Source organism: Perca fluviatilis, chromosome 2 (assembly GCF_010015445.1).
Source record: "Perca fluviatilis chromosome 2, GENO_Pfluv_1.0, whole genome shotgun sequence".
Lineage (NCBI taxonomy): Eukaryota > Metazoa > Chordata > Actinopteri > Perciformes > Percidae > Perca > Perca fluviatilis.
The window spans coordinates 31,090,655-31,103,682 of record NC_053113.1 but is presented as its reverse complement, the minus strand read 5'-3'; the positions used below and the strand labels follow the sequence as shown (position 1 = coordinate 31,103,682).

Below are 13,028 nucleotides of genomic sequence, written 5' to 3'. Positions count from 1 at the left end.
TGCAATATTATTGCTGCAGCAATATATCGATGTGCCCGACTATTCAGTTGTCAGTCTGTCTGCCCAGCAATTTTCTGTCTGTCTTTCCACCTGTCTTTCTGTCTTGTCTTACCTGTCAGGCCTGTTAAATGTCAGTTAGTGTGCCTACCTGTCTGTCCTCTCTGCCCCATTGTGTTCTTATGTTTCTTTGTCTCGTCTTTCTGCCTGTCAGGGCTGTTATTCGTCAGTGTGCCTACAGGTCTGTTTGTCTGTCTTCCAACCTGTCTGTCTCTTATTTATTTATTTTTCATCTTATCTGTCTCTCTGGTATTCAGTGTTGGTTGGAGGCACGGCTGTTGAGCTTCACTGTAAACTGCTCGGCTGATTGGAAGGGACATTTTTCCAATGGCGCTGCGCTGCCTCTAATATTCTGTTTGTCGTCGGGTGTGAGGCTGATTTATCACGCCTCCTCTCCTGCTGACATTCAGATTCACTTTGATTGGCGGCTGGACTGGAATGACACCCACCACTACCAACACCGCTAACATCACCGCGGCTCACACGAATGCACAAACACACACAGTCAAATGTGATGTCACAGTCAGGTATACAGTGGATATGAATATGCCTATTACGCCAACACATACCCACTTACATTTAGACATGAAGACATGCCCTGGCATATATATATATATGGATAACTGTTGTGTTGACCTCTGTCTTCAGCATTGCTAATTTGTAAGTGTTGTATTGAGTTTATTGAACAACGTGGGCAGCCTGCTGCTCTTCTGTTGTACTCTCACCTCCCGAACTCTATAATATGGTAGCCTTTCTCACTTCTAATACTTACTGTACCGGCCTAAGACCTAAGCTACCATACTCTTGCTGAATAACATCTCTCTCCTTCTTTTTCTCACCCTCTGTCCCTCCCTTCTCCCCCTCCAATCCCTCCTTAATAACTCTATAACTCACCTCAGCCTTGGATTTAATTGCTTATCTGTGTGTAAACGTATTAACCCTCTGCTGTATCTGTTTTGCTGCCCTCCCGGGGGCCTTACAAGCCTCTCTGACTGCCGTGCCTTACATCCAATGAATAGTCCTTCTCTGAGTGGTAATAGGGAATCAGCATCGTAGCAGCAAGCATTGGCGGCGTGTAAGAGATAAATCAGATTGGGGGTCTAGCTTTGCCAGTTTATTGAATCTAAATTGCGTGCGTGCGTAGCCCCCGCCGGCCCTACAAGGCCCATCCATCTCCCGGCTGATAATGGAGCGGGCCTGATTCCACCTGGTGGGAGCATTATTACATTTCCCCTCTAACGAGACCCAGCTAATCCTGCCAAGGGAGGAGGACAGAAGAGAAGACAGAGGAGGAGAGAAGAGAATAGGAGAGTAGAAGAGAAAAGTGAAGGAGGATGTTGGGGGAGGAGGAGAAGAAAGGAAAAAATGAAGGGAAGAGAAAAGAGGTAGAAAAGGAGATTCTGTAACAAAAAAATTGCAAACATCCTGGCAGCCTCCTGCTCCCTCCCACTCTCCGTCTTTCTCACTTTCTCACTTTCTGTTGCTGTGCATAAAACATCTTCTAGCGCCATCAGAGCTACATGGCCCCTGGGCCCCTGAGCTGCAATTACACTCATAATCACAATGCGATTTCACTGACGCTCGCCGCCCCTTCCTGCTGCCATCTCTCCTCTTTCCCTCCGCCCCTGCAGCCAAGACTGAACGAAGTCTAAATGAAGTGAAAGGCCTCTCCTCTCCCCAACACCCGGCCGTTTATTACCCGCTTTAATAAAAGTCCATCACAGAATTATCCTACAATGAACTGGAGCCACTAAGTTGCAAAGAAATATACTTCCAATAAGCAGCCTCTGCACACCGACATGCCTATATTTCTAGATGGCTACAGCTGTGAGACTTAATTATTTTTATATGCAACTATAATATTAACATGCTTTTCATGATAGTGCAGCAAAGTGTTGCTGTAATGTATTTTTTTGTAGTATTTATTTATAAATTTTTTTTAAAAAGCTGAGCTCTTTATTGATGTCATTAAATCGTATCCCTGGCTCAGCGCTCAGGCCTACTTTCATTGTTTTGATGGGGCAGGAGCCCCGTGAGGCCGTGCACTGATGAGAGATGGATAAACAGTTTGATTTGCTGCTATCGCCCCCAGGCACAGTGTACTGGAGAGATGAGCAAGAGAAGGAAGAGAAAGCATAAAAAAATGGGGAGGGGTGAGAGAGGGCAAAACAGAAGGAGAGAAGACAGAGCGAGAGGATAAGAGAACCTGTTGGGGGAGGGATGAAGGGATAGAGGTGGAGGATAAACATGCAAACAAAAAGAGGCGACAAATCACTCCTGTTGTTTGTGTGCACGCAGGCAATGCTTTTTCTCTTATTTCTGCTTGTTTGTCTGTTTCCCCTCGCTGTCAGTTCTCCCTTTCCCTTTTTTGCCCTCCTCTTTCTCCCCTGTCTCCCTCCCCTCTCCATCACACCAACAATACCGCTCCGTCTCCTACCTGCCTCTCGGTAGCCCCGAGCAAAGAGGGAACTGTGTACAAACACAAATACACATCTGTGCATACAAACAAGAAAAGTCATGAATGTAGTTGCGAAGAGATGCAGGATGATGCAGCCTATGGTTTAGTTTTTGGTACATACACACAAACTTACTAAATTATGACACACACACACACACACACACACAGCACACACACTAGCTGAGGGAGGTAGAGGAAGGTTCAGTCATCCATGTAGAGTCATTGTTAGTAAAGATGTGGAACCTCCAGATTTAACCACCCGTAACAGCAGTGTGACGGTTCTTTGTCTACGCCAATTACTGAACAAAAACAGCAGTGCAGTCACAGAGAGACCATCACAACCCATGGCCTCCTGCATCCAAACACACACACACACAAACACACACACACACACACACACACACACACACACACACACACACAAACACACTCATGCATGCGATGTATGTGCTGTATCTTTATGTAGCATACTTGCTCTCAGTTCAAAGTCTGACACCAAGTCACAGCACAAAACACAAAAAGAGACACAAAACGAAGAGCGTACACAAAACACACATGCAGGCATCTCATATGGTGCAATAAACCACATTCGGACACCCACAGCTGTGCCCTAACAAAAATTCTGTAAGCGCTCACAAACACTTACACCCACTCTTCTATTGTATTAACTTCCCCAAAACATTGCAGAGCTCTCATTCTCTCCCCCCTCTTCTCTCTCTCTCTTTCTCTCTCTCTCTCTCTCTCTCTCTCTCTCTCTCTCTCTCTCTCTCTCTCTCTCTCTTCTGCTCGCTCTTGTCTTCTGTTTCTCCCTCTTTTTTTCTCAAAGTTTAAACTCATTAAGTGTAATGATATTGGAGACTCAATTTTACATAGCTCACTCATCAACCAAGTGAGATAGCAATAAAGGCGAATGGCTCCGCCGAGGCCTTAACGCTGCAAAATAAATGATGCGCCGCAACGGAAATGTAATTAATTTAGAAGCAGTATTGATAGTCCTGCCATACACAGCATTATATTTTTTAATGTGGCTTAACATCTTGATTATTCAGGGGGAAAGGCGGAGGAAAAGGGAGCCGAGACAACACGGCTCACGATGAGAGATGCTTAAAATGCCCTGACGAGTGTTTACTCCCGCAGCCTCACTTTCTCTTAAGCTTTTCATTATGCCGAGACGATAAACACCTCTCAGGAAGACTCGGTGATTTTCACAGGGGTACGTAGGGAAAGCAGAGAAGGGTGCTGTCTGGTAGGGAAAGGAAAAAAGGCATGATTCATATTTTTTTTGATTTGTACTCTTACTGTTGATCCAGTGATGTGTTCTCTAGTAATCTCCATTGTGAGTATCAAATAACAGTATTTCCCACAGAAATAACTGTTGTTCCTTGCGCGTACAAATATGTTGTTGTTTTTTTAAATGGGATCATCAAATTTAAATAAAAACTGGTCAATTTATTTGTTTTTATTTTATTTTCAGAACATATATTATCATATATCATGAATAATAATCAATTCCTTTATATCTCAATTTATCTTTAAAAATGCTATAAATGTTTTCTATAATAAAACCATTATGATGTTCCTAATGTTCTGCTTTGCTCCTAACGCTGCCGTCTTCTGTCTTTCTTTTCAGCTAAGACAGACGAGGTGCTGAAGGCCAAAGTAGCCAAGAGAGAGGAGGAGGCGCGGAAGAAACTACAGGAAGGTGAGTTATACGTGTGGGTCTGTCATAGATCCAACATGTGGAATTTGACACCAACACCAAACTAGTTGTAGAAGTTCTGAATTGACAACACACAAAGGAAAACAAAAAGCATAAACCATAAAAATGTAACAAAAAAAGTCCAAATCAAAGTTGTTGGCAAGATAACAGCTGAAATAATGAAAAAAAAATCAAGTTAGCTTTGTTTTATATTTTGTTCTCCGATCAAGTAGCCACTAGCAATATTACCTTTTGAGGAGCGGGAGCACAAAACACCAAAAAGTATTTAAGCCTATGAGACATCTGTTGCACAACGTCTGTCCTAAATCGACTGGAGCATGTTTATCTGATAAAAATAAAAAGGCTAACGTGTAATGTGTGCAATTTAACAGGTTGTATAAAGCTTTCACATCATGAATGTGAATGTGTGAGTGCAACAACAAAAAATGTTTGTGTATATTTAGTTGTAAAGCCCCGACTTATGCTTGTGTTTCTTGTGTCAGGTATTGCAGTATTTTTGCAGTCCATGCCCTCTCTGCAACATTAGTGATGTTACACACTTAAACACATCCAATATGGTTACATCAAGGGATTCATGTAAACACCCTTGTCTTGTAAACAATAATTCGACATCTAAACATGAACTTTCTGATGTTGAGTAGTTTATATTAAGACGTCTGTAATCTACATTAAGATGCATAGGCAGAAATGTGCTTATTATTGCAGGCAGTCAATTTACCCCCTCCGCCCATACTACAACCAACATATGACATGCAGACACACACACACACACATACACGCAAAGATTATATCGACACACATTCAAATAAAGTCAAGCGTAATTTGCAGTGGATATGATAGCAGTTATAAAAGTCCTTAGATAGAATAATGACCCTGGTCCTTGCTCCAGAGCATGACATAAATGAGAATATCACATGTGCTGTTATCAACCGCTGTGTGTATGTGTGTGTGTGTGTGTGTGTGTGTGTGTGTGTGTGTGTGTGTGTGTGTGCGTGTGCGTGCGCACAGATTGGCATGTGTAGTAGCATAATTTGTTCTACTGTGAGTGTTTTTATATTGCTGGATTCTCTCGCCAATCTTTTAGTGTCATTCTTTTTGTGCATCGAGCAGGCATGGCACTGTGACCTTTAAAGTTAGCTGACCTTTTAGCCAAATTAATGTCCAGTCATCAAAAACTAATTAGCCCTGCACTCTTGCTTTGGTCCCCCCAGTTCTGGGAAGGATTTATTCCTTTTTTTTTTTAGCCTCTCCACAATTCTCACATTGTTATTAATTTTTCTTGGTCTTATCGTTCTGTCTGTCTGTTTTCTCCTCCTACTTTCTGTCTCACATACCTTCTTTCTTCCCACCTTCATTTGTCCTCATCAACCATTTCCACCTCTTTCCTGCCCTCTTCTCTGTCTTTCTTACTCTTTCCCTTCTCCTGCTTCTTTCTTCTCTGTGTGGAAGCATTGCCAAAGTGATGACTAAGTACTTTGCTTGGGGCAACAGAGCAAGTCTCCCAATCAAATAGCTTTCTTAAGCTAAGTTCACACTGCACTGTTGCCTCTTTTTGGATTCAGTTGACTTCTTTGCTCAAAGCTTCCTCGTCCCCCGATCCATTCATTTTGTGTGATATAAGTTGTTCGTGCTTGATTGTGTAGTAGAGTGGTGCAATACAGCATGCTGTGCAGGCGCTGGCTTCGAGGGCGATCATTTTATTCCCTTTACAGGGACACAAAGAGAGATCAGAGAGGCTTGACAAAGCGGCCCTGATGATTTGCCCTTGCCTTGGTAGCAGGAGAAGCCAGTGGCACCTTCACAATACACGAACAACACATCCACTCTCATAGACACAAACAGAGTCATCCAGCTCCATCCTCTTCTGGCCTTTCTTCCAGCACAACTAAAATGGAGGAGGTGGGCCACTGCTGCTGCTAAACAGCAGATCACCAAGGGTCTCCGTATTCCCCGCAGGGCCTCTTAGAGGTCAACACAACTAGAAAGTTTACACTTGAACTGTTAAGTCAACTGAAATGAGAAAACCTTTAAAGAGAATGGAGGGGAGAAGTGAAGAACACTACCACCTACACTCCTCGTTCATAAATAGATTCACATCCTAGACTGGCAATGTGTTTGAGTTAGTTTAGCCCTAATCGAACTACCGAGATCTGATTCATGTGAATGCTATGATATGCAAGCTATTATTGTAGCGAACTGTGCCTGCATACTGCGGAGCCCTGCGAGAATAGAGGTTTTATCAGCAGGGTTTACCGAGCGAAAGAGAAGGAGAGGATCAATAACTGACCCTGTGGTCATCAGTTAACAAAGTAGTCTCCACTTAAAGAGTGCTTGGCTCTCTGGTTAAGGGCATCCAGATGATGCTAGTGGTTGAAAAAGGAAACAAGTGATATGAAAGGCTGTGAATATGAGAGGGGAGGATGGTTCCTTTGTTAGTTGCATGCCTTGTTTAGGCTATTAAAGCTGAGAGATGTTGTTTGTGTGCCCAGGAGGCTTTAAGCTAACACAGTGAGTGTCCAGCTATAATAAGACGGACTGACTGCCAGTGTAACACAGTCTGTTTGAGTGGACTGTACGGTCAGCTGGCACTGTACTCAACGCAATGTATAACCAGAGTAGCTGTGTGTGGTGGTACTGTATGTATGGCTGGATGTTAAACTAAATATATCAAATGACCAACATTATGAATCTCTTACCGACCTAAACATAGGGCTGTGCAATAGGGCTGCACGATTGTGATGAATGATAATCACGATTATTTTGATCAATATTGAGATCACGATTAATTATCACGATTATTTTAACCAAAACAAATTTTATTGTCACATAGGCTAATTATAACTGCTTTTACATCCATATTGTGCTACATTCCTCCTTTATTGAAGGATACTGTGAATGAGTATGCCATTTCAGCTGTTGTGCGACCGCATTCCATACATGCACGTTTGCCGTAAGGTATCTACCTGACGAAATAGCAACGCGGATTTCGGTGTCTTAGCTACATGTCTGCGTTGCGCTCATAGACTGTCTATGGTTGCGCTCTGAAACTCACGTTAGAGGCAACATAAACATTGCTGCATGTCACGCTATCAAACACTAATAACACGTTACACAGCAGGTAACGTTAGCCTACCATTAGCTAGCTACAGTAAACACTAATAACACGTTACACAGCAGGTGACTTTAGCCTACCATTAGCTACAGTAGTAACTGGATTAAACACGGCTAAAATGCTGATAGCTAAATGGTGTAGTATGACTGTATTTCACTATAGAGGATTCCAACAGTGGGACGTCAAACAGTCTGCTGCTAAAGCTATGTGCTAAAAGACACAAACTAGCACTGGTCACTGCTGTTGTCTGAAAAACAAAACAGACGGGACAAAATGTTGCGTTTACTGGTAAACTCGTAAACATTGTGACCGGCTTATGATGACCGACTGCTACCTGTTATGGAATTTTCCTCACATTACTCTGTCCTCTGGGACTGTCTACATCTAGAAACTAAGCTGCGCGGTGCAGGGAACAACTCTGATTGGCACATGGAGGTACGTGATCAGACAGTGGTTTGTGGAGCGCTAGATTGGCTTTGCAAAAACTTTGGTAAGGAGCGTTCTATGAACGGAATGACGCATTTTAAATATCGCTCGATCACGTAAATTTGATCATTTGATCGTGGGAAGTCGTGATCGTGATTAAAATTCGATTAATTGTGCAGCCCTACTGTGCAATAAATCAAAATGTTAGTACAGTATTAAGGGAAATTTCACAGTTCAAGGTGTTTTCACTGTTTATTTGTTTAACTGTTGCACTCTTTTTTTTTTTATTCAATAATTGCAACATCTTTCGAAAAGTCGATGAGTAACCATGTTAAATATTCGTCATTTCAATATTGACCAAAAATATCAGATTTTTTTTTTTTTTGCCTGCCCATCTGGCAGCCCTACCAAAACATACTTACCTACCTGTGCATCAGGAGAACCTGCTTTGTGTTTCATTACAGTCAGATCCAAGTAGTGTTTCCTCCCATTTTTTTGTTAAATTCCCTCATGTTGTCTTTTAATGAATGTCTTTTGAACTGACGATAAATACGACAACCTGTGATATCTATCCAGATGTGTTACCAACCAAAGAGCTGGTCATGTTGTAATTAAACTGGAAGATATGAAACCAAGTCAGCACAAGTAAGAAAACATATAGGGATGTAACTATGTAATTATTGCTATTATTGATCAACCTGCATCTTATTTCTCGATATATAAAATGTATGTATTTTAAATAGTGAAAAATGCCAAATATTATATCCCACCACCCATTGTGATTGCGTATTCAAATTATTTGTTTTATTCAATTGAAATAATCTAAAGCCCAAAATATTCAGTTTACTATCACATATGACAAGGATTCAAATCCTCACATTTAAGAAAAATCTGGTGCCAGTAAATGTTTGGCTTTGTTAGATGAATTAGTTAAAATTATCAAAATAGTTGCTGATTAATTTTCTGTTGATCCACTAATCAAGTAATCATCTAACCCTTTAAACAAATATTACATGTTGTTAAAGTAAATGTGATCATTAATTTCAATACAGATTTTAGATCATATTGTATGTATTTATTTGTAGCTCATTTCTCAGAAGCATGTCCGTTCAAAGATTATGAGATGTTCCCGTCCAACAGGGATTGACAGTTTGATGGTGAGAAATGAAGTGAGAGAATTTAAAATATGATGAGAAAGAGAGATGTCTCCATTACACCCTCCTCACTAACATTGTACCAAAATTGTGTGTGTGTGTGTGTGTGTGTGTGTGTGTGTGTGTGTGTGTGTGTGTGTGTGCGTGTGTGTGTGTGTGTGTGTGTGCGTGTGTGCGTGTGTGCGCGTGTGCGCGTGTGTGTGTGTGTGTGTGTGTGCGGATTGGGCTGCATTTTTCTGTCCGAGCCCGGCCTGCGTCCGACAGAGTAGTAGCCAACCCTTAACCTTTATTAAGCAACTGTAGGAAGGCCTTCGGAAATGCCAACAGATGAGCGCATCAGCGCACACGGGGCAACAAGCGCACGTTAACACAGGCACGCACCTACATAATAAGGTGTTTTAAATTTAAAATGTTCAATGCCTTATCGCATTGCGCGTGTGTATGTGTGTGTGTTTTAAGACTTTATTAAGACCTTGTGTTAATTCCTCCTGCTTTTCTTTATATACTTCATGTCCAACATATTTTAGGAGAAAAGTAACACATCAACCACTTGACATGAAAATTGGTGTCAAATGCTTGATAACCCCAATTCATACCCACACCCTCGTTCATGTGTCGTTCATAAGGCTCTGACAGAAACATATTTTTATTTATGCAGACACTCTCAGACACACAGTTATGCAGATATGGATTGGACACTAGCCTATAGCCTGCGGATGGTATTTTTGCCCTTATGCTGCTCTGTCCCCATTACCTCAAACCACCACCAGATTGGGAGATCATATATTTTAATGAGACGTATAATAGCTCTTTAACCCATATCATTAGGGGAATATATACCTACCGTTTGCTCTTTTGGCAGTTAAACGAAAGGACTGTTTCCCTAATTACGCGGTGTGTAGGACAGGTCACGGGTTGGGTGTGTACCTGACTGTGTGTGTCTCTGTTCAGGAATTATATGACCATTAAATATTCAGTCGCAGACCCCCCCTCCTGCTCACTCTCCCCCTCCTCACTTCCTCGACCTAGCATCCATTAACGCCTCATCGCAGTTTAACTAGCTCTGTTGTCAATCACCATAGGGCCTGGGCTGAAACAGAAAATGTCTGGATTTGGTTTCTTGCCTTACTTGTTCAACATAAATGCAGAATACACATCTTCACCGACTGTAGGATGCCTCAGTCAAATCAATATAAGTGAAATATCGTTAGGGGTGCATGTGCCCGCGACATCATTAAAAAAAAAAAAAAAAATATATATATATATATATATATATATTTCTCTTGTTAGTTGTGATTACATGCTCTACAAAACAATTTGTCAGTCAGCTAAAATTTCCGCTCTGCATGCAAGTGTCTGCATACAATAACGGTGTGGGTGTGTTCGTCCATAATAAACGATGTGATCCCTTTTCTAATTGAAAATAATAACTAATCCACGGATAACAAGCTCTTGTATAATCCAGAGCCATATCCCTTCAGTTCTGGCCTATCTCGGCTGTAATAAAAGACAGGAAATGAGAGGCAAGTGAAAGTGGTGGCTTGGACATTGACGCTTAATGTAATCTGCCTTGAAATCAAATTATTTGACCTGGAAAGCCTAACAATACAAAACTCCTGCCGGGCTGCTGTTAAATATTTAGCACGTGCCTGTCATGAATACAAATGGTGCACAAATTAGAATCTACAGGCGCGTGACCCCCATATCACACCCCGGGAGCACAGGGGGGCTGGCTCTGCTTTAAATGTTTTAATTACCGGGGCCATGGTGTGGCGTGCCACGCTACCTCGCCGATCAGCATCGCCGCTGCTCAGGCTGCCACTTGAAGGACAAGCGGTAAAATTCATCTGCTGGTAAACACGAGTGATCTGGTGTCCATGATCTCATCACATTAACTAAAACATGAGGATTCAATAAGGAGAGTGTCTGAATTATACCAAGCTATAATTATAGTTCCCAGCATCCTCTCTCTGGGTAGAGCATTATACTTTTTGTTAACTGTATTCTTTCCACCGGCTATATGATCTACCTCAGGGCTCGAGGGAGGCACTGTATTGCTCTTGTGCACTCTGCGCTGAAGAAAGATCTGTCTCAGTGATTTTGATGTAAGAAAATCTAGTTTGTATCGATTCGATATTGATTAGTGGAGTAAGCCTCATCTCCTGTCGTTACTTCAGATAAATGGCCTTATTTGTTGTGTTATTATGTTCAACACAATCATGCCGGAAAAGTCAGAGGAATATTGAACCGACACTTCATTGGCTTTATGGGTTCTATTTGTTCCAGGAATTAAAGGATGTTTTGTGCATTGACAATCAATTACGCCTTCACTTAAAGCTCTGTTTTAAACAGAATCGTACAGAAGAACGTTCCACGCTTGTTTCTGATTTTTGTCCTGCCGAAATAATGATTGATTTAGAGATGAATAGTGCCACACACTCGGTCTAGCCACCTCTCTTTTTATTTTCTCCTCTCTCCTCCCAGTGCATTCAGGTTTGTGGTTCCCCCCACCTTGAAATGATTAGTTATGCAAGGCTTGTAAGCACTGAATCAGAGTTATGGTCCCTGGGGAAATAAATTTGGCAGAAAATCAGTGTGAGAAGATTTAATTATCACAAGGAGACCTTTTTTCCTTGTCTTGGCCCACTGAAGCCCAAACTACTCTCACACTCTCTCTCTCTCTCTCTCTCTCTCTCTCTCTCTCTCTCTCTCTCTCTCTCTCTCTCTCTCTCTCTCTCTCTCTCTCTCTCTCTGGTCCTATGCTCAGCTCCACACACTGCAGCCAAAAAAAAACTGGCGTGCAGCATGGACGCCAGCCCTCTCCTTCCCTTCCTTCTCCTCCCAATTTGTTTCATTGCACGGTGATAAGCCAAGCAATTACTGCTTTATTGATTTTTCATCACTGCAAATTTAAAGTTGATTTTTTCCACCCCCTACCTCTCGCTTCCCCTTTCCTCCCTCGGAGATGGCTCGGCAAGGTGATTAGGTGACCTCCTGTCCTAAGCACTGCTGGTCCCGTGAACGAGGGAGAGGCGCATGCCGAATTCTGCTAACCCCACGTGACCCTTTGTTGTCCCGGAGTAATGGGATGCTGATGCTGCCCGGCGTTGCTGTCACTTCTGCAGCTATGGAGCCTACAGCATAATCATTTCTATAAGGATATCTACGGAATGACATGTTTGACCTGATAGCAGCCTAGCTATCTCTGCCATAGGCTAGATTACACAGAGATTGACCATGCAAGCTTCCAACCTGTGTTCATTCAGGTCAAGAGGACAAATGATTGACAGCACCCTTTTACGCTCTGTGATTGGTAATCGTTTCTTGGGTCACCCTTATCAATTAACCTGCTACCAGTAGACCGATGTGTGTTCACCGGGCTGATTTATTTTTTTATATTTAAAAAAAATAAATCTGGTTTAACTGGTTTAAAATTAGATATTGAATGTGAAAATGTGTCTTGATTCAATTAATGTTAAGTACTGAATAATACATTTGGTATAAATGTACTTCATACAGCAACAAATATTGTTTTATTTTTTAATCTAATAGTTAAAATGTAATTTTATAAGAATTTTACTTATAAAAATCCTGAAAATTGAACAGTAAATACAGCTCAATAATGTGTGTAACTAGCTTCACTATTAGGAGATTAAAGGTAGAGTATTAGTTTGCCAATCTAACTGAAAACATTCGTAGTATGTGAAAGTGACTTACACACACACACACACACACACACTGGTATGTCTGGACATGATCATACACAGCAGTAGTGTACTTGGTTCAGTCTAACAGGGTGGTCAGACTGCTGTGATTAGACACACCCGCAGACTGTTGCAGGTCAAAGTGCTGGCATCCTGGGTGGCTCTGGCCATGTGGTAGCCCCCCAAGGTTTGTCATTAGACATCAGAGGTCACTTATGGTGTGTGTGTGTGTGTGTGTGTGTGTGTGTGTGTGTGTGTGTGTGTGTGTGTGTGTGTGTGTGTGTGTGTGTGTGTGTGTGTGTGTGTGTGTGTGTGTGTGTGTGTGTGTGGTGTGTGTGTGCGTGTGTGTGTGCATGTGCGTGTGCATGTGCGTGTGGCGTTGCGTGTTTTTGCACTA

General features: G+C 42.0%; 1 protein-coding gene across 5 annotated transcripts in view; it reads left to right on the top strand.

Annotated features, from left to right (window-relative positions):
• The window catches only part of rsrc1 (arginine/serine-rich coiled-coil 1), a 133,625-nt gene that overhangs the window by 105,712 nt on the left and 14,885 nt on the right, over positions 1-13,028 (top strand). For all 5 annotated transcript variants that reach the window (XM_039784610.1, XM_039784601.1, XM_039784619.1 and 2 more), the window contains exon 7: positions 4,146-4,217. In XM_039784610.1, coding sequence (XP_039640544.1) covers positions 4,146-4,217 — 72 coding nt within the window. The remainder of the gene's footprint in view (positions 1-4,145; positions 4,218-13,028) is intronic.